Below are 22500 nucleotides of genomic sequence, written 5' to 3'. Positions count from 1 at the left end.
TCACTGAGAGACGCGCGTCCCGAGGGAAGAAAACGGACCTGAAATCGACAGTTAATGCGCGTTTAAATCTTTCCATTTATATAATCTTTGGGATAGGGATTGAAATTAAGGTGATTTCGTGCATACAGGGTGAATCAAGGTGTAACTCAAGAAACTCGTAGTATGTAACATTTCGTTTCCGCTGCGTGGCTGAGAGGCGCGTGAAAGGTAGCCATGCAGACGTGCATAATACCAGACGAATTGGTCGATAAGCAGACACCGTCAGATAGACAGGCATGGGATCGAAAACCCCGCCAGAAGGAGTCCAAGCTATTTCGAGGATGACGAATCGCATATTTCTCTCTCGCGCGACAACTATCTTTGGCGTGGCCTCTCTCTCTCCCGGAAATTAGCAGTTAATAGTAATCACGTTATTAAGGCATATTATAATTAGAAGAAAGATGGCCGCCCCACCTGTGCCGGGCCTTGTGGCAGCGTGCGAGGCGGCGTGGCGTGTTGGCAAGGGGGGCGAGAGAACGCACGTGGCTGCACGAGGGGAGGGCCAGGGGGGTGAGGGGTCACACGCGGTGCCGGCCACATCCGTCTGGACTTGCAGGTGAATGTCTCAGACACTTGCCTCCCTATTTTGGATATTTAATATCTGTTTCGCTATTGAGAAAATACACTTCGCACGGCCAAAGCCTCGTTTTCCAACGAAAGCACTCCTCATAACGCAGATGTCTGTATCGATTTCCTAATGTACAGCATGCGAGACCCATATTGTACGGAAGGGGATGGGGACCTGGGAGGGGGTGGGGGATAAAGGCGAGGGGAACAAGGTAGAAACTATGGGAAGGGGAACAGGGTCGGAGGAAGAGGTGTGGAGGGGAAGCAGTAGACGAGGGGTGTTCGTGAGGGGCGTGGGAGGGGGATGAGGGGGTGGGGAGGGAGGTAAAGGAAGGTGCCATGAGATATGCATGCCGCGTCGTAGGGAGAGGAGAACATGCATTCCTAGGACATCTCTCTCATTAGGTATTTCCTCTTTAGACTGTGAATCATGCAGGGGAAATGCTAAAAATGGAGGATATAGACAATGTTAATAATTAAACGCCAAAATGTACTGTTGTGTTGGAGTCGTGGGGACGAGCGGATAGGTAAGGGGGTGAGTGACCTGTTCGTATTGATTCGGGGAAACTTTGGGTGATGGCGAGGGATATTGGTTTACTGATCCGCAGTTTACTCATTGATGACAGAGGAAGGCGGTGAGGAGGTTGAGCCAGGGGAAGGGGCTGGAACCGGTATTAGGCTGTTCCGAGAAGTCGGAGGAAGTTTGGTCTGTTTGTATGTGAACGAATGACGCGGTATTGATTTTCTCTTACACTTACATGGGCATATATATTGCGTTTGTGTATGGATTGTGTATACGCGTACACACGCACATACACACACACACACACACACACACACACACACACACACACACACACGCACACGCACACGCACACGCACACGCACACGCACACGCACACGCACACGCACACGCACACGCACACGCACACGACACACACACACACACACACACACACACACACACACACACACACACACACACACACACACACACACACACACACTCACAGACATTACCTTCACCACAGACACGGAAGATGCCACAGAGAATGAATGATAAAACCGCAGTAACTCACACCTTCCTCGTCGTCCCTGAACCGATGTTTTATAATGAGACAATTAGCATCAGCGCTGAGGTGACGGGAAGGCGCTGAGGGAGGGGGGGGGGAGGTTGCGTAAGGAGGTAGAGTGCCCTTACGCGGGGGGGGGGGGTCGATTAGGAATAACTAGCAGGTTTCTGATTTAGACGTTTTGGAAAAAGATAACTCGTTATGATGGTCTGTGTTTTCCTAGAAAGGGTGATGAAAAGGCCTTCTAAAATACGAATATAAAATGACACCTGTATTCCTGCTTATAAATTCTTTCTAAATGGGCCAACTAAAACGTCAGAATAAAGGAGCAGAATAAAGCAGACATGGAAAAAAAATAACGAAAGCAATGCGGAAGTGAGAGGAGGTTTATGGCCCCGAGACGCAGAGCCAGAATGAAGAGCAGGTAAGTACAACGCTAGAAAAAAAGTAATCTTCACGAAGCAAAATATATCATCACACCAACGAAAAATACGCTGTATATTTAGGCTGGGTTTCTTCGAGTGAATTGGGATTATGCAAGGAGGGGGGAAGCAGGAGGGAGAATACAGTATGTCTTTAGTGCTTGCATGTTAGCGTGCGTCGGCGACACGTCCCTTCCTCAGGGGTGCTGCTTGCCTGGGGGGGGGGGTGCGGTGAGAAGCGTACTCTCACGATGTGGGGATTAGTTTCTTGGTATCTGATTATTAATATTTTTTTTTCAGTATATCAAGGGGGAGAAGGGGGGGGGGGAGGAAACGGTTCAGAGTGAAAGTGCAAAGAGGGAGAGGAAAGGGAAGCGGAAATTGAAAAGGGAACATGAAAAGGAAGGGACGGAAAGGGAGCGGAAGGTGGATCCATAAGCATGCACACACGTTCACAACACACACACACACACACACACACACACACACACACACACACACACACACACACACACACACACACACACACACACACACACACACACACACACACGAGAGAGAGAGAGAGAGAGAGAGAGAGAGAGAGAGAGAGAGAGAGAGAGAGAGAGAGAGAAAGAAAGAAAGAAAGAAAGAGAGAGAGAGAGGAGTGAGGAGAGTGAGAGTGAGAGGAGAGAGAGAGAGAGAGAGAGAGAGAGAGAGAGAGAGAGAGAGAGAGAGAGAGAGAGAGAGCGCAATAGTAAGAGCGAGATGCGAACGAAAGTGAGAGCGAATGACCGCACGAGAAAGACAGGGGAGGGAGAGAGAGAAGATGGGAAATGGAACGGAAGAATGGAAAATTACCAAGATAGACAAAGAGCTACTCAGGATTACATGTACTGTCGAAATAGATAATGGAGTAGATGACCTCCCGTGTCCACAAGACTAGACGTAGGCAATCTATTAAGCATTTAATTACCCAGTAGGCTCTTGCTCCATTTATTGTGGTACACCCTTCTCTCTCTCCCTGTGTAGTAGGGTGTTGAATAATGAACGACATGGTAGAACCTAGAGTGTTAAGCCTAGTTAACCCTGCCTACACGACGGCCTGGCTAGGGCTCGATAGACCGCTTCCCCCTTGTTTTGTGTACAAATAACGTGCTGTGTTTGTGCCGGCTGTGGAGCTATCTAGGTCTTCCATTCGATCGCCCTCATTTGTGTCGCTGGCTTTTATTTTCGCCTTTTTGTCCAACACTTCATTAGCGCCATTTCGATGTTGTCGTCATGTCGCCGCTCTGCAAGATGTGTCCTCGTTATAGCTTCTGTATGACACAGGATTTTTTCGCGTATTTAGCACACGGACATACACGCTCGCACGGAAGATAAATGGAAAGATATTTAGTAGGGATTTATGGCTGGTAAGAGAGAGAGAGAGAGAGAGAGAGAGAGAGAGAGAGAGAGAGAGAGAGAGAGAGAGAGAGAGAGAGAGAGAGAGAGAGAGAGAGAGAGAGAGAGAGAGAGAGAGAGAAAGAGTGAGAGAAAGAGTGAGAGAAAGAGTGAGAGAAGAGGAGGGAGAGAGAGAGAGAGAGAGAGAGAGAGAGAGAGAGAGAGATAGAGAGATAGAGAGATAGAGAGAGAGAGAGAGATAGAGAGAGACTGAGAGATATAGAGAGACTGAGAGATAGAGAGAGACTGAGAGAGAGAGAGAGAGAGAGAGAGAGAGAGAGAGAGAGAGAGAGAGAGAGAGAGAGAGAGGAGGAGAGAGAGAGAGAGAGAGAGAGAGAGAGAGAGAGAGAGGGAGGGAGGGGGGGAGGCAGGCAGGCAGGCAAGCAGGCAGGCAGGCAGGCAGGCAGGCAGGCAGGCAGGCAGGCAGGCAGGCAGGCAGGCAGGCAGGCAGGCAGACAGACAGACAGACAGACAGACAGACAGACAGACAGACAGACAGACAGACAGAGAAGGAGTGTTTGATAGCCAGGTAGACGGAAAGGGAAGAGAGAAGAGAAAAGGGAGGGCGGCAGAAGATGGGCGAGAGGGGGGAGAGGGAATGTGCGTGCGTGATGGCGCGTGACTCACATCGCGGGCGCGTGTGTGCGTGTCTTTAATGTGGTGTGTCCATGTGTTTTCATCGGTGTATACATGGGAACAAATAGATTTTTTCGGCCAGCCTCCGTTTATAATCTATGAATATAATCTTGTAATAACTAGGAAAGGTTGTTCTTCATTACGTTTAGGCAAATGTGACACTTGAGGTTCGACTAATGTTTTGATTCCCGTGACTGAATGAATCTGCAAGGCCTGTGTCTAACGAAAACTTGCTATTTATAGAGTTTAAATTCATCTTTATTATTTTTCTTTTGTAACATGCACATTCTTGGCTAAGAATAGTATCCCAGTTACAATGAAAGCAGGAACAAGATTGGTTCTATACTTAAATGCACAGTCTTTTGCTTCCGCATTTAACAAGTGCATGACTGACTTAAACCTCTGTCTTCACGCAGGTGCACAGCCCGCCTTGGGATCCTGCGACAGCACCGCCGCCGGGCACTTGGGGATAACTCCACTAAGAAAAAAAAAACTTCGACGAGAAACAGCAACAAGAAGCCTACATGAGTGACTACATCAAGAGTGAAGGTGCTGACGAGACACGCCCGACAAGTCGCTGATCGGAGCACCCTCACGCCCACGCCGAATCCACTCCCACGCCTCAGAATTCAATAGCAGAGTGCCAGCACCTCCGCCACCATGACCGAGGTGATCCAGGGAGGGGTGGAGTACCCCGCCACGCCGCACTTCCAGCCCCCGCCCGAGCTGCCGCCAGGTGAGCACGTGGTTCTTGCGCCGGGGACTTCGGGGGTTGCTGGGGGCTTCGGAGGGCTTCAGGGGACTTCAGAGAGCTTCTGGGGACTGCAGGAGGCATGTACCTTCCTTATTAAGATCTGCTGGTGTATTGGCTACGCTTTATTTTTTTCCTTTCATGATCTGTATTATCGGTTATAGCGCGGCATTGATTATGATCTCTAATCTATGAGGATAAGTTTTTGATTTGCTATGTGATTACTGCTGCTTTGTGATCGATTCTATGATGCAAATTTCAAATCCTCAGTGCTATATTTTACACCCTTTGAATATTTAGATTGCCATTTGTTATTATTATTATTGTTGTTGTTGTTGCAATTTTTGTGTCATCGTCATCATCATTATCACCATCAATATTTTATTCTTCATTATCATTTTTCTTCATTATTATCAGCATTCTAATTTTGTCATTCCCTTAACCGTTCCTCGTATCACACTTTTCACTCTCAATTCCCTCTTTGCAACAATCCGCATTGCATTCTTACCGAAATAGCTCTTGTCCTTTTTTGCGGCGTTGACCGTTGTCATGGTAACCCTCACACGCATTGAGCTATTTGCAGATTAATTAGCGTTTTCTTACGTCAGGTGTTCATTATCTCATTAGCCTGTTTGTTGCACACTTTACTCCGGCAAACAGAGCCACGAAGGGTTTTTTTCTGTCTCATTTTTTGCATTTCTAATTATTTCCTTCTGGAGTTACGTTGCCTTTTAAGGTGGGGAACAATTTTTTTTTTTACTGTTGCTGATCGAAGTTAGAGGTTCTAAGCGTTTTATTTTTTAGCTCTGTTGTTAGGAATTTCGAGGTTAGAAACGAATCTATTTTTGCTACTGTTGTTGTAGGTCGCGAGGATGCTAGAAATGATTTTTTTTGCTGCTGTTAATACTAGAATTCTTGAAGTCAGATAGTCTTTGTGTGTGTGTGTGTTTATGTGCATGTATGCATATGTATATGTATATGCATATATGCATGCATATATATATATATATATATATATATATATATATATATATATATTTATATTTATATATATATTTCTATGCATTATATGTGTGTGTGTGGTATGAATATATATATATATATATATTATAATATATACATATATATAATATATATATATATATATATATATATATATATATATATATATATATATATATATACACACATTATGTATGTATATATGTATACATTTGTGTGTGTGTGTGTGTGTGTGTGTGTGTGTGTGTGTGTGTGTGTGTGTGTGTGTGTGTGTGTGTGTGTGTGTGTGGGTGTGCGTGTGGTGAGTGTGTGTGTGTGTGTGTGTGTGTGTTGTGTGTGTGTGTGTGTGTGTGTGTGTGTGTGTGTGTGTGTGTGTGTGTGTGTATGTATGTATGTATGTATGTAGTATTTATATGCATGCATGTATGTGTATGTGTGTGAATATGTATGTATGTAAGTAGGTGTCGTAGGGGAAGTCGCCGCCATGGCACAAGCGCGGTTGATTAAGAAGGGCATCTAATCAGGTAAGGGTGGTACTGCCAAATGACCTCTCACTAATAAATTGAGAGAGGCCTAGATCCTGCGGTGGAATAGATGGCTGTTGAACAAACATATATATTTATATATATATATATATATAGATAGGTAGGTAGGTAGATAGATAGATAAATAGATAGATAGATAGATAGATAGATAGATAGACAGATAGATATCTGTTAAGAATCGAGGCTATAAACTATTTTCGTGAATGTTATTATTAGAAGCCTTGATTATTTGTCATTTTTCGGAAGCCCAAACAGCTGTTGTTTTACTGACGTGTTATTGACCTTTTGGTTGACCGGAATTCATTGTCATAATTGAATCATCAAATGCCACGTAATTATGTCCTCCTGCAACATGATTATCACACGAGTCATTAAACATACTGCAGAGGAGCGTTAATTCGTTCTGTTCTTATCAAAGGATGACGTTTGCATATATGTATGATCATTTATTGCTTTTTCTCTGAACGTCTTTTTATTTAGGTCATTGCTCCTGCATTTACACTACTCGACCACGTTTGTGTCTTTGTTTAGTTGCATATATATATATATATATTATATATATATATATATATACTATATAATATATATATATATATATATATGTATGTATGTTGTATGTATGTATGTAGTATGTATATATATATATAATATATATATATATATATCATATATATATATTATGTGTGTTGTGTGTGTGTGTGTGTGTGTGTGTGTGTGTGTGTGTGTGTGTGTGCGTGCGTGCATGCATGCGTGCGTGCGTGCGTGCGTGCGTGCGTGTGTGTGTGTGTGTGTGTGTGTGTGTGTGTGTGTGTGTGTGTGTGTGTGTGTGTGTGTGTTTGTGTGTGTGTGTATATATATATATATATATATATATATATATATATATATATATATATATATATATATATATATATATGTATATGTGTGTGTGTGTGTGTGTGTGTGTGTGTGTGTGTGTGTGTGTGTGTGTGTGTGTGTGTGTGTGTGTGTGTGTGTGTGTGTGTGTGTGTGTGTGTGTGTGTGTGTGTATATATATATATATATATATATATATATATATATATATATATATATATATATATAACTTACTTGTGTATGTATGTATGTATGTATGTATGTATACACGCGCGCGTGTGTGTGTGTGTGTGTGTGTGTGTGTGTGTGTGTGTGTGTGTGTGTGTGTGTGTGTGTGTGTGTGTGTGTGTGTGTGTGTGTGTGTGTGTGCGCGTGCGTGCGCGCACGCGCGCGTGCGTAATATATATATATATATATATATATATATATATATATATATAGTATATGTTATATTATGTATTATATGTTATGTGTTATATGTATACATTTTCTTTCCCTGCCTGATTTTGGGTGATTCCAAGATAGAGGTGATGGTTTAGAAAATGTATTGCCCCATTTAAAAGTATTATTAATACATCATCACCATCTTCATCTTCATCTTGCTTTTCTTCATCTTCTTCGTCTTTATCAATATCATCATTATTACTATTATTACCATCATCATAATAACCATCACTAATGCAGATACTATTATTTTATCTCTATTATCATAATTATAATCACCACCATTGTCAGTAATGTCTAAATGAATATTTACCTTAGTCATCACCACAAGTACAATCACCATCGCCATACCTATTTTCCACACCATCACCACCATTTTCTTTTTATTTAGTTCTTCCTTCCTTCACAAAGGAAGTGACAAGCGCATCGCACACACACGTACGGGTAATGACGGGCCTTAAGCACGCTATGCTCGGGTTTTATGCAGCTCGCGGTGTCCTTACGCTAGGTTTTGCGTAATTCTCAACTTGGGGGAGTTTGGTGTTGTAACCTAACCGGAGAGATCGATGCATAATTACTTAAAATTCGGGCAGATGATTACGCACAAATCTGCCTGAGCTTTGTCTTGAAGAGATAGGGGGGACTTTTTAAAATTTTATGTTGTTTTTTTGTTTGTTTGTATATTTTACATTTTCCGCTTTTTGCTGTTATTATCTGTTTTCTCCGTCGGTTATTCTGTTTGAGGCGTTGCGTGTGTCTCATCATTCTTCTTTTTTCCATTCGCTGTTTAACCTCACCCAAGCTCACCCCTTGACTCAGTCTGTTGTAACTCATGTTCTGCCTATAATTTGGTACTTACTTTTACTACCTCATCTTCAGCTAATATAGTTCTCGACCTAACCTCATGACCTCACTTTCCTCACACCCGTCCCCATGATTCAGAGTCCGGGCGGCCTCCGTGTCTGCCTTTCCCTCACCTTAACATCCCTTCGATATTTCCGGGGACTTCAAGTTCAAAGGATGGCCATGGTTGTTCTTACACATACACATGCACACACACACACACACACACACACACACACACACACACACACACACACACACACACACACACACACACACACACACACACACACACACACACACACACACACACACACACATGTGTGTGTGTGTGAATGCGAATACCGACTGTATTGTCCTAGGTAAAAGGAAGGGCTCCGTTACCGCAAGCCCATGCCAGCCTTTTCGCGAGGCCCCATAGAGATCCCTCCGCCGTAAGCTTGCCACGGCAAACTCGTCAGACCAGCAGCGCCATCCCAGAGATCCCCCTGCCTCTCCTCCTCCATCTCTGCCCTTTCATTCGGCTGCTCCCTCCCCTTCCACCCCCTTCCGCCAGGCCCCACCCCACTCGACTCCACCTGGAGGCACAGTAACCACCCTGTCCCTCACAAGCTACTTACGAGTTGCCAAAGAATGGCAACTGACGGGATTTGTAGGACAGCCCTCGTGAAATCGCTTTCGTGCCACACCTTCATCCCTCGGGTCGGCGCCATCCTCCTCCGACCCTAGGAGCTCGGAGGGTCGCTGGATCCAGTCCCGAGATCCTGGCCCGGTGAGTCATCGGGGGCCGCGCGGGGGCCGTCTGTTGACATCTTGCCAGAGCCGCCCACTGCCCTCCTCCTCCTCCTCCAGCGCCGCCACCTCCGCTCGCCCACTGCTCCTGCGTCTCTGCCACTGCCGGCTGATCTCTCCTGTCCTCTAATTCTCTCTCTCTCTCTCTCTCTCTCTCTCTCTCTCTCTCTCTCTCTCTCTCTCTCTCTCTCTCTCTCTCTCTCTCTCTCTCTCTGTGTCTCTCTCTGTCTCTCTCTGTGTGTCCCTCTCTCTCTCTTTGTCTCTCTCTCTCTCTCTGTCTGACTCTGTCAGTCTGTCTGTCTGTCTGTCTCTGTCTCTCTCTCTCTGTCTCTCTCTCTCTCTCTCTCTCTCTCTCTCTCTCTCTCTCTCTCTCTCTCTCTCTCTCTCTCTCTCTCTCTCTCTCTCTCTCTCTCTCTCTCTCTCTGTGTGTGTGTGTGTGTGTGTGTGTGTGTGTGTGTGTGTGTGTGTGTGTGTGTGTGTGTGTGTGTGTCTCTGTGTCTCTCTCTCTGTGTCTCTCTCTCTCTTCTCTCTCTCTCTCTGTCTCTCTCTCTCTCTTTGTCTCTCTCTCTCTCTCTCTCTCTCTCTCTCTCTCTCTCTCTCTCTCTCTCTCCTCTCTCTCTCTCTCTCTCTCTCTCTCTCTGTCTGTCTCTCTCTGTCTCTGTCTCTCTCTCTCTCTCTCTCTTTCTCTTATTCTTTCTCTTCCCCTCCCTCTCGTCTGTAACACCACCTTCCCTCTGTCCCTCTGCCCCCGCTCCCACCAATTACCTACCACCTATCTACCTGCATACCGGCATACCTGCCTACTTAACAATCCAACTATTCACCGCTTATCTACTGATTTACCAACCTACCTACCCACGCATTTGCCTATCTACCCTCGTGCACCTCGGGCCGACAGGGACATCTTTATGCTCTCTACCCCGACAGCCTCGCCATTCTACCCGAGCCCTTGTTTATCTCAACGACATTTTCTTACGCACGGCTGTCCTGGACGACTCCATTTAAACATCTTTGACATGCTAGGGCGCCTTTCTCTTTTCCATTTCCTGTTTGTCTGTCTACCTGGAACATCGGTGTTTTTATTTTAGTCTTGAAGCTGAAGCTAGAATCAAGTGTTTGGATCATTTATGTAATATATGTATCATATATCATTTTATATACACAAATGCTGCCATATCCTAAAATTTGCAAGTGAAGTTACAGTGCCATTGTTCATATTACGGAAATATGTTTTTGGATGGTTCCTGTATTAGCTAACGCAGTGAAAACTTGTCTTGGCCGCACGCCATTCAGCAATCATGGCGCCGACTTTTGCTGCCGCAAGACGTACTGTTGGCCACCTTTGTTGGCGGCAGTGGGTTTGCGACTTTTAAATTGATATTTTGGCAATATTTCAGTCGACGTCCCGCATCGCCATCGTGTCATGGTTATCAGTGGTGTCTTTGTTATTGTTAGTGATAGTGTATTATTATAATTGTTTGTTTTCACCACTTCTATTAATATCATCATTATTATCAACGTTGTCATCATCATCGTTATCATCATGACCACCACCTGTTGTCACTATCATTATACTATTATTTATCATGCAGTCTTGCAAGCGGTCGATGGTGACAGTACTCCCATTGTAAATACTAAACAAGTTGTCATTATAAATACCAGTTAGCCTCACTATTATATTCATTTGCTTATCTCGACACGAATGCACGTACATCACAACCCCGCACATAATTATTTTCGTTAATTGATCTGTGTTAATTGGTGACCCTTTAACCTCGTATTCCACGGTAAGGCGAGCACCACTATATCCGTGTTGTATTGCTAGTCTAACACCATTCTTATTTCTTCTCTCGATCTGGACTCAAGATCTTGGCCGAAGAAAAAGTGAGTGTTTCCAGGTATTTTGTGACAGCACGGTGTTCGTAACGTGTGAGGTAGTGTGCAATCCGCATGTTTGAGTGTTGTTTAGTTTTGATGTGCAACTGTGCATTCTTATGTGGAATTTTAAGCTGAGTGTGTTTGAAAGAAGAAAAGTTGTTTATATATGTTACGAGACGATCTTTTCTTCGTATGTGTGTTTGTGAATCTGGTTATATTTGTATTTATTATTTTAGGGAATACCTGTCTTTGAATGCGCATTTGTATTTTTTGAAGTGCTGTCTTTTTAAGAATGTTTCGTAGTGTACCTAATAAAAACGATGGCGTGACCCATTGCCTTAGAGTACCAAAGTATTTTTGTTAGTGTGTACAAAACCACCTTGTCTTCCATCTTACTTCTCCTTTTTCTCTCAAAATTTACATTTGTATGAGACTCCCCGCGTGCCCGGGAGACAGTAGTTAGTGTTATGAAATATGCGTATTTGATTCCCAATATGGCACCTCGCCCCTGCCCCTCCCTCCCCACTCACACCGCCCCCAGCACCTGCCCGGCGTCCCCAGCATGCAGCACCACCAGCATCCACGCCCGGGGCATCGCGTCACCCGGCCTCCTGCCCCTGCATCCCTCCGCCCCTCCGCCTCCGTGCCCTCCCTCTCTCCCTGCTTCCGAACCCTCGCCTCCATCTGGACGCTCTCCACGGCCTTGCTTCTTCCATCCTGCGACTCCTCACAAACACACGCACTTGAACTCCGCCATTAGCACAATAACTCTTACCTGTATTTCACCGCAAGCACTATTTCGTGGTCGCTTTTCCTGAATTGCTTGTTTGCATTGAGTTAAATGGACCGTGCTTTTACGTATTTGCATCCTTAGCATTACATTCACAGCATGCAAATATTTAATCTATGCAGACATTTTTTTCTTCAAATAATGATAGTCCTATTAGTCATACTCCAGGGTACATTTAATTACATACAATAACGCAGTTACTATAATTTGGCCATTAGATGTCACTGCACGCTCGTCCACTTACAATCTCCGTTGTCATACACATGGGCACTAGTGATTTAATAAAATAAGAAATTTTAAAAGTATTCCTGGCTACCACCACACTGCACGCTTTTTTAACACATTGCAGACATAGCAAAGAAAAAAGAAAAAAAAGAGAGAAACAAGTATTTCCTGCACAAACTCTGTTGTCCTTACAAACAAAGCCAAAGCAAAGCCAAACCAGAGCCACACAATTGAACTCTAAAATCTCCCCGTTATCTCCCCACCAGAGTTCCCCGACGACGGTCCCTCGACGCTGCTGCCATGCACCATCTGCAACCGGACCTTCAACCCGCAGGCCCTCGACCGCCACAGGAGGGTGTGCGAGAAGCTGTCCACCAAGAAGCGCAAAGTAAGCTTGGGAGGCGCGTTGTAACGGCTGAGCTGGAGGGCTGGTGCACCTGGGTCGCTCTGTTATTAAGAGATCGTTGTGGTGTATTATCACTGGAGTCATTTAGCATTAATACCCTGCGTTCTAAATATCTTTCAAGTATTACAGATGTAGGTAATACTTATTTCTGTTATTTAGTGAAATTGGAAATAGCTGCGGGTGTCAAAATTTGTAAGTTTATAATTCAGTTTGATTTATTTTTTTTGTTTAGTTACCTTTTTCCTTACCTTCACCTCCTCCTCCTCCTCCTCCTTTCCCTCCTCCTCCTCCTCCTCCTTTTCATCCTCCTCCTCCTCCTCCTCCTCCTCCTCCTCCTCCTCCTCCCTCTCTTCCTTTTTCTTTCACCTATTCCACATCCTCTTCGTCCACCTCGCCCTTTCCAATCTACAGAATCTCCTATTCTTTATTCCCATCTTAATCTCTACTCTTTCACATCCTATTCAGCTTCCTTCTTCCCCTCTACATTTTGCTGTTCCTTTGTCTCCTCCTCTCATTCTCCCTCCATATTCCTCATCCCTCATCTTTTACGTTCATTTCCTTACACAAAGGGAAAAAATCCTCACGCCTTTTGTTATCAAAAGGAACAAGTTGGCGGAATTCCAACCGAGTGCAACACCAGGTCCCTAGCATCGCCTTGCCTATAACACAGGAATAACACAAGAATAACATCACCGATATCTAACAGACATCATGTAACTAATAATAATATTAATAACACCGGGTCTCTAGCATGCCGAGATGATCCTTGCAGTGCTATGCCCTTAGCAACATCGTATTACATGAATACTGACTTCATTAAAGCCACGTCCCCGGCCTTGCTGAGCTCTCCACAAAGGAGGACGTATGGCGTGTCCTTTGCCTTGTTAAGATTCTTATTGAGAAGTGCTCATGACTCGGAACTTCCTGGGAGATTGGACACGCCTGGTCTGGCATCCGGGCCTCTCGCACTGACGCTCATTCTCAACCACACATACCTATACCTGTATGTGTGGGAGTGCACGCGCGCTCGCATATACATTCACAGAAACGCACGCACACACACACACACACACACACACACACACACACACACACACACACACACACACACACACACACACACACACACACACACACACACACACACACACACACACATACACGCACACTAATATCCTTAAAGCTACTCACATTACTGGCACTGACCTCAATGTCTTATATGCATTATATATCTGATTGTCATCATTTTTGCCATCAGCCATCCAGTTTCACCTCCATTGCCATCTGCTTTTATTCCTCTTGCCTTCAATAACAAACTAACTTTCTTTCCACTCTCTTCTGTTTCATTTATTCTACGTTTATTCTCTTTTGTTTTGACGAAATGTTTACGATTAACATGTACATAGCACGTAAGCAGGACAAAAAAGCATGCCCGATAAGAATAAAAAAAAATAAATCTCGAAGAGACGTGATAAAACGACAAGACGTTATTATTATATTTTTTCCTCTCTCTTCTTATATTTAACAAACGAATGATCTTCCTTTCGTGAATCCATCTCCGCCTCCCATTCTCATTCATCCATGTTAAGATGGCACATGTATCGTTTTACTACACAAGACTTTTGACTCGACGAAGCAACGCGTAGAAGGCCTGGACGTCTCGCCGACCTCCGTGGGCCGAGGGAAAGCCGACAGCAAGAGCAGCCAGCCGCCCAAGAACAAGTCCAAGTGGCGAGAGAAACACCAGGAGTTCCTGAGGGCCATCCGCGCCGCCAGAGGAGCGCCGAGTGAGTAGCGAGGGTGGTGGAGGGCGAGTGGAGGTGGATGGCCACGGGGAGGGAAAGGGTGGAGGGATAGAGTGAGTGGAGGTGGATGGCCAGGGAAGGGAAAGGGTAGAGGGACAGAGTGAGTGGAGGTGGATGGCCAGGTAGACGGAAAGGGTGGAGGGACAGAGTTCATCAAACGTGTCAGGGACAGGGCGAGTGGATGTGGACGGCCTGGTGAAGAAACAAGGTGAAGGCAGAAGGCGAGTGGATGTGGATAGCCAGATGGAGAAATTGATTAAGAAGACAGGGTGAGTGGATGTGGAGGATCAGATGGTAAAAATAGTGGAGGAACAGGATGGGTAGAAATAGATGACCAGAAGGGAAAAAAAGAGTCTGTATGTTCGGAGGTGAGTGCGCCAGCTGGAGAAGTAGGGTGTGTGGCCAGCTGTAGAAGGAGGGGGATGAACTACCTCGAAGTTAGGAAGATGAGGGGCCAGGTGTAGAGGGAGAGTCAGTGACTACCTGGAGAAGAAGTGAAATGAGAGAGAAAAAAGACAGCTGGAGAAGAAGAGTGCATAACCAGCTGTAGAAGAAAGATGAGGAAAGTAGAAAGATTAATTGTCTAACTAAAGAAGGGCGGATGGCCAGCTTGGACGAAGGGGAATGTAGACGAACGTCCAAAAGGGGAGAGAGAATGTGATAGTCGAGATTGAATGAATGAGTAGGGGTATGAGGTAAGTAGCTATGATAAGGTTTGATGTATTTTACCTAATAGAAAATTTTCCAACTAGATGTGCCTGAGAGTGGAAAATCAATATGCGTGTGTAAATATAATTAGTCTTTTGTTTCTGGTTATATATTTAGGTACAAATGTTGTTCTTCTGGCTTAAGAATCACGTAAACGTTACACCTTTTTGTCTTTGAAATCCGTACTATAGTTTGCGTGTTAGAACCTGTAGTTTTTTAGAAACCGCCAGACTATTTGAAGATTATGTTTCGACCATAACAAATGTTACTGATGTTAGGGATAATGCCGGCGGACTCACAGCTTACTCTACTTGTCAGTAGCGAATTTATTGACAAATGCATATATGTATTTCTTTTAATATATGAGAGATAGGGAGAGAGATATCAGGAGACGTTTTGTAAAACTGATAAACATGATAACAGCACACATTTCGAAAGTTTCACACTGAAATTTAAGGTTACGACGACATTTGCCGTCGCCCGACCAGCCCTTATCCCTAAGAGCCATCTTCCCGTCCAGACGACGGCGAGAACGGCCCCGGAGCCCCCGTGTCCACGATCCCGTCCGACTACGTCCGCTGCCCGCACTGCGAGCGGCACTTCGGCCCCAAGTCCGCCGACCGCCACATCAGCTGGTGCCGCGAGCAGAGCACGAGGCTGCCCCGCTCGCCGGCCAACAACGAAGCCGTGGAGCGCCTCAAGAACCGCACGAAGGTAAGTGACGCGAGCCGATGTGTAAGTCTGTTGGTCGATCCTGGGAAGTAATATCAAGGTCTCCTTTATAGCTGGCATGGGACGCTGACCTTCAGGGAATACTTCTTCACGTTGCGAGCTACTTCCCCCTCCGCTGCCACCGCGTCTAGACACAAATGAGACTGCATGATATCGAAAATATGTCTGTTGTATTATCAACACAAAAATGAGTTCAGTAAACGGACCATGTAAACATAGTGCCTCTTGTTATCTGAAAGCAAAATATATTCATATGAGACTTGAAACTGTGTATTACGTGTAATTTTAGCCAGTCTAGGCAATAATTGGTAGTGCGTTATTGCTCCTTGAATTTATTTCCTTGGCGTTGCCGCGCTCCCTGGAGCGTCATGAGCGCGAGTCCCTCCAGTACATGATTATGCTCTTTCCAGGAATTACGAGACGTGGCACGGTGCCAGACGTATTATGGTGACAATGACCGTGAAATTTATTCACATCAATTACACGCGTTAGACCCATAGGATGGGGGCCAGAGGTGGGGAATGCCGGGGGGGGGGGGGACTCCGCTGCTGGACATGTGGGCGTGGAAGCCGCGGGCGCCCGACGCGTGAAAGGCACGTGCTGGAAGGGAGTCAGTGATGCCTTTGATCTGATGTTTAGTTTTATAGCAAGGTTAATGATGTTCGGAGAAAAAACTGTGATTAAAGTAAGCTGCATACCAAATGTAAAATACTGTTTGATTATCAACAATTATATAAGCATTGTGTGAAACTGTAAAATATCCACAATTTGGACTTCCTTGCAGTATTATCAAATTATGCAGCAATTTCTACACTGTCAATGGAGAGATTAGTATATTTACCATACTGCTGACAATATGCTTCATCCTGCAATTAGCGTATGTGGAGCATCAGCCTATTGTAGTCTCGTCAGAAAGGTTGAAAATTAAATTAAAATTCCGCACCGTACAATAGAATTCGAAAGCATGTCTGGTGCGGCAGCTTTAACAGACCTTCAATAAAGAAATATCCGGACCGCATGCATTCCGTCTCCCTTTACCTCACTCTGCAACATGACTGGAGTTTTCTGCGTCGTCATTACAGCCGAGTAACGTTGCATCATGGGGGCAGTGCGGTGCTTGAAGTGATAGTGACCTTTGCGTTTATAACACAGCGTGACCTGGCCGTAATGGAGCCGCGTCGTGACCGCCTCCGCCTTCTCGCTGCTGTTACCTCACACAGATGGCTTGTGTGTGTGTGTGTGTGTGTGTGTGTGTGTGTGTGTGTGTGTGTGTGTGTGTGTGTGTGTGTGTGTGTGTGTGTGTGTGTGTGTGTGTATGTGTGTGTGTGTGTGTGTGTGTGTGTGTGTACAGATATCTGTTTTCGTGTATGTGTATTTATGTGTGAATGAATGTTTGTTCTTTTATGTCTACTTGAAACACGCACATGAGTACATGTGGCCGGTAAGTAGGTTAATCTAGCAGGTTAAAAGTACATACCTGTCCGTCGAAGCGAAGGTCGTGCTTCGAGTGGGCAGCGGAGGCGGTGGGCGTCCGTGTCGCCTTCGAGGGCGTCAAAGGGCTGCCGCGGATCAGCGTCGGAGTGGGTCAGGGTCAGCCCCGCCGTCGCCCGCGCAATTATCGGGAGGAGCAGCTCGGGGCTGGCGGGCGGGGGCTGCTGAGCTATTTTTATGGTCCTTATATTTGTTAAGGCTTGTTTAGATAGCATTTTATGGACTTGAAGTCGCCATCCATATCTTATGGGTCAAAAGTTGTTTGTAGACTTGGATGATTTTCGGTCTAAAATTGGTCGGGTGGCATCTAGCTGGCCCTGAATAAGAGATCTTCAGGATGGATAAAAGTTTTCACATGCAAAGGGGAGACGGAACTATAGGTAATGTATACGACCCCAATACCAATTATGGTATTTTCTTTACGAAAAATTACCCTCTTAGGCACTACCGAAAATATTTCGAGAATGGGCTAGCGAGAGAGTGCGTTGACAGAAGCGTTATCAGTTATTCATGACATTGATCAGTCGCGTGCCAGCAGCCCAGTCATGACCGCGCACTGACACCGCCAAGCATTTTGAGGTCGTGAACCTTTGCGTGCGAGCAGTCAATCCACGAGGAGGATCTGGAAAGTCTATTGACGGAATGCCCACCGATATTTGGGATTTGTTTAGTCTCGGAATTATTAAGCGGTTGTGAATTGATTTCCCTCGCGTTCTCTGTCACGGGGAGGATGGTGTTGCTGCGCAATATTAACCTGCTTGCGGGCTGGCCTTGAATTCCGCTTGCTGGGGCGGCCGTGAGTGCCAGCGAGGAAGGAGGCAGGATGGGGAGCCTGTCGCCAAGCGCACGTGTGGCTTGCCGCTTTCATACCTCCGTTTGGACTCACGAACTGCCTCTTCCCCGCCGGCGGGATGAACGGACTCCCTCGCGGCGTCCGGGAGCGCCGCTGCGGGACGCGCGACTCTGGTCGCCACTAAGAATTGTTCCTCTTGGATGTCAGGCACAAGTGCACGCGCACGCACGCACGCACGCACGCACACACGCACACACACACACACACACACACACACACACACACACACACACACACACACACACACACACACACACACACACACATACATACACACATACACACAAATACACACACACACACACACACACACACACACACACACACACACACACACACACACACACACACACACACACACACACACACACACACACACACACACACACACACACACACACACACACATACATATGCATACACACATACACATACACAAACATACATATAGTATATATATATATATATATATATATATATATATATATATATATATATATATATATATATATATATATATATATATATAAGTTTTATATACATGTATATGTACATAATTTGGCGCATCGAAATCCTTTAGTTACTGAGCGAGTCCTCATCTCCCACAAGAGACAAGGCCCCCCGCGGCGGCGAAGAATTCACTCCTAAGTCTCCGTCGCGTCGGCCTTAAAATCAGCCTTCCGATGTCGCTCCCTGGCTGATGAAAGGCAGGGCTTCAGAGCTCCATAACTGAGGCACTGAACCTGCTCCTGGAATTCTCGCGTTGTATTTATGTCCGCGGCTAGTCACTGCGGGGTTATGTGCGATTTAAAAAGGTTGTAAAGAAACAGAAATGGGAAGGATTTTTTTTATTGTACTTACTTCTAATTGTTATTGCGTTTATTTGCCGTATACTTAAGGAGTGATCCTATGAAGATACCTGAAGACTTGTTCCAGAGCCAGAATTATAACACCAGATGGTCACACCAAAATTTCTGCGGATAACAGTAATATAAAAAAATGGATTATAGAAATTTTCGTGTTAACCTCGCGATTATATGACAGACATTCCGTCCATTTTTTGCATATTTTTATCTTTTTACATAACCTGGAGTTTGGTATTTGTGACGTGGCCTTGTCAAGGTCGGAGCATCGAGGGAATCCAGAGCCGCCGTGAAGGGCACGTTGACCTTTGACCTATTGTAGATAGATTTTCGATGACCTCAGTGACCCCCTCGTATTCTCTCAGGTGGGCTAGAAAGCGAAAGGGGGAGGAGGGGAAAAAGAAAAAAAAATACCCAGTTAAGAGGACAAGAAAGGTGGTCTGAAGGTAGAATATGGGAGAGGAAGAGGAATAACTGAATAGGGAGTTAAGGTGACAAGGAGGTTGGCAGGAGGCGAAGTGGAGGGGAGAGGATGGGAGAGTAGGCAAGAAGGTGAAATGGGTGGAAAAATGGGCCAAGGGGTTGTCATAGGGGCAACTGTCTGTCTATTTATCCCCCCCCCCTCTCTTTCTCTCTCTCTCTCTCTCTCTCTCTCTCTCTCTCTCTCTCTCTCTCTCTCTCTCTCTCTCTCTCTCTCTCTCTCTCTCTCTCTCTCTCTCTTTCTCTTTCTCTTTCTCCCTCTCCCTCTCCCTCTCCCTCTCTCTCTATCTATCTATCTATCTATCTATCTATCTGTCTGTCTGTCTATCTATCTATCTCCCTCTTCATTTATCCATTAGTCTACATACAAAGATATATACAGACAGATACAGAGATAGACACATGTATTCATAGCCAGATACATATATTTATGCATACCTCCCACCCTCGACGCGTTCCGGCTGGCCCATGACACTATAATCGCTCAGCCCATATAGGGTCGGCAAGGTGTCTGTGGGGCGGGATTCACAGATACCTTGTGGCCCTCGGGTCTACACTTCTTGCCGTTTGTGGTTTTTAAGCTTGATGCTAGGAACTGTACAGCTGGCGTGGACCTAGGTAGAGCGAGCGTATTTTACGTATTTCGCTCTTTTTCTCTTGTGTACTCGTCTCTGCTTCTCTCGTCTTACTGTTGTCTTTTCTCTTGTATCCTTCTTCCTCTCCTCTCTTCCCTCCTTTCTTCTCTCTTCTCTCTCTCTCTCCTCCTCTCTCCCTCTCTTCTCTCTCTCTCCTCTCTCCTCCTCTCACTCTCTCCTCTCTCTCTCTCTCTCCTCTCTCTTCTCTCTCTCTCTCTCTCTCTCTCTCTCTCTCTCTCTCTCTCTCTCCCTCTCTCCCTTTCTCTCCCTCTCTCTCCCTCTCTCTCTCTCTCTCTCTCTCTCTCTCTCTCTCTCTCTCTCTCTCTCTCTCTCTCTCTCTCTCTCTCTCTCTCTCTTTCTTTCTTTCTTTCTTTCTTTCTTTCTTTGTTGTACAAGCAGTAACGCAAGACAAGAATACCGGAAGTAAGCAAGGTCTGTCTCGAGACCAAGGTTTACAGAAGACAGGCAATGACCACACTTTAGAAAAATTAACATATATTCATAATCGAGAAATCTGTGCCCCTCCCATCAGATCAGATCTAAAGAATCTTGCAAGTAATATTCCGAAGGTTAAAACTAATTATCGGTCGGAAACAGCTTAGAGAGAGAGATGATCGGTGACCTTAGGCGGGTAACCTCGGATTCTTCCTGTGGATAGTGTCTTCCTGTGACCTCCACCCTCGGCCTCACTTGTGTTGTAACACGGACGGCGATACTCTTAGGTCGTAGGTCAAAGCCAGGCCATGGTGCACTGCCTTGACACGGGGCACAGTCTTAGAAGGAGGTTTTCCACTTGTCCGTGTGTTGAAGAATTGATCAATCCTTTTGATTTTTATTCAGCTCGTTTACTATTTCAGTGTTATACTATCGTCTATGTTTGTGCTAATTTTATTTAGGTGATGTGTAGAGTGACATGTGTGTAAGTCGCTAGATTTTTGATGGTGTGACAAACGCTCATAAGAATTCACTTCGTAAGCCCAGGTATCGAATATTTATAAAATGCTATTTTCGGCCGTCATCTTGAGTGCGAGACCTCTTATCCTGTTTCATTCCTGCTATAACCAGTCTGCCCGCTTCCATACCATAGAACGCGAGGAGTATATTCATTTTTTTTTTCGCTTTCCTTAATTTTAAAACTAGTCATTCTGACGTGTTGGTAAACAAATCGCCTGCACTAGTGACGAAAACACATGGAATATTGATGGTAGCTTTCTAGGTAGAGCCACGTGTTACTTATGGCATTTATGGCGACACCACATTCCATGCATAGGCAGGTGGGTAGGCGGGGCAGAAGTTCCTGGAAGGGTTACACTTTTTGTAAGATTCTTTGGGCAGAGTGTGTCTTATTTTCGCTCCTTCCGTGAAATATACACTATACTTCCTTGGCATATATGCAATAGTCTCCTTTTCACGACCAGTTTAAAGTATTAATTATTGTCTTTATTGTCTCTCTTCTCGTGGTGAGGAAACGTATGTGCTTTTCATGTCTCTAAAACTGTTGATGTAAAATATGGTCGATTCAGAAGCACTATTTAGGGTTACATTTATTCCATTTAGAAGCACAAATGAGCAGCCGGAATTTATTATTTTACTATTATAATTACTGGTAATATTATTTTTATTGTTGTTGTTGTTACTTTTATTATTGTTATTGTTATTATTATTATTATTATTATTATTATTATTATTTTCATTTTTACTTTTTTATCATTATTATTGTTATTATTATTGTTGTTGTTGTTGTTTTTATTTTTATCATCATCATCATCATAGTCGTCGTCGTGACTTGGGAACTTTATTATTATTGTTATTATTAATGTTGTTGTTTTATTATTATTGTTATTATTATTATTATTATTATTATTATTATTATTATTATTATTATTATTATTATTATTATTATTATTATTATTATTATTTTCATCATCATCACCATCACAACCTACTCTTAGTTACCTTTTCCTTGTTCACTTTCACCTTTTCTTTTATGAATGAGGAGTACTGAAAGCTAATGACACATCAGGTATATTGCATTGTTGCATCTCTTATGATTACATGACGTTATAGTGCAGTTATTACGGAAGCATTTTCTCACAGGAGTCATTCTCCATGAAGAAATTACTTTAATTAATATACAGTGATTATTTTATTATTCTTAACCCCCCTCCAAGTAAATGACCCATTTCCACTAATAATTTTTTTTATACCATGCATTTCCGTCTTGATGATCTGATGATTTTGAT

At 44.5% G+C, this 22500-nt stretch overlaps 1 protein-coding gene across 6 annotated transcripts in view; it reads left to right on the top strand.

Moving 5' to 3' along the window:
* Positions 1-22500, top strand: part of LOC119575188 (hornerin-like) — an 82392-nt gene that overhangs the window by 33008 nt on the left and 26884 nt on the right. For 5 of the 6 annotated variants that reach the window (XM_037922677.1, XM_037922680.1, XM_037922674.1 and 2 more), the window contains 4 exons: positions 4576-4895; positions 12551-12672; positions 14309-14477; positions 15724-15917. In XM_037922677.1, the coding sequence (XP_037778605.1) occupies positions 4820-4895; positions 12551-12672; positions 14309-14477; positions 15724-15917 (561 nt within the window). In that variant the 5' untranslated portion in view covers positions 4576-4819. The remainder of the gene's footprint in view (positions 1-4575; positions 4896-12550; positions 12673-14308; positions 14478-15723; positions 15918-22500) is intronic. The other variant, XM_037922679.1, reaches the window with a different exon arrangement.

This window comes from Penaeus monodon, chromosome 7 (assembly GCF_015228065.2).
Source record: "Penaeus monodon isolate SGIC_2016 chromosome 7, NSTDA_Pmon_1, whole genome shotgun sequence".
NCBI lineage: Eukaryota > Metazoa > Arthropoda > Malacostraca > Decapoda > Penaeidae > Penaeus > Penaeus monodon.
The sequence above is the reverse complement of the archived record's forward strand: the minus strand, read 5'-3'. Positions and strand labels throughout refer to the sequence as shown.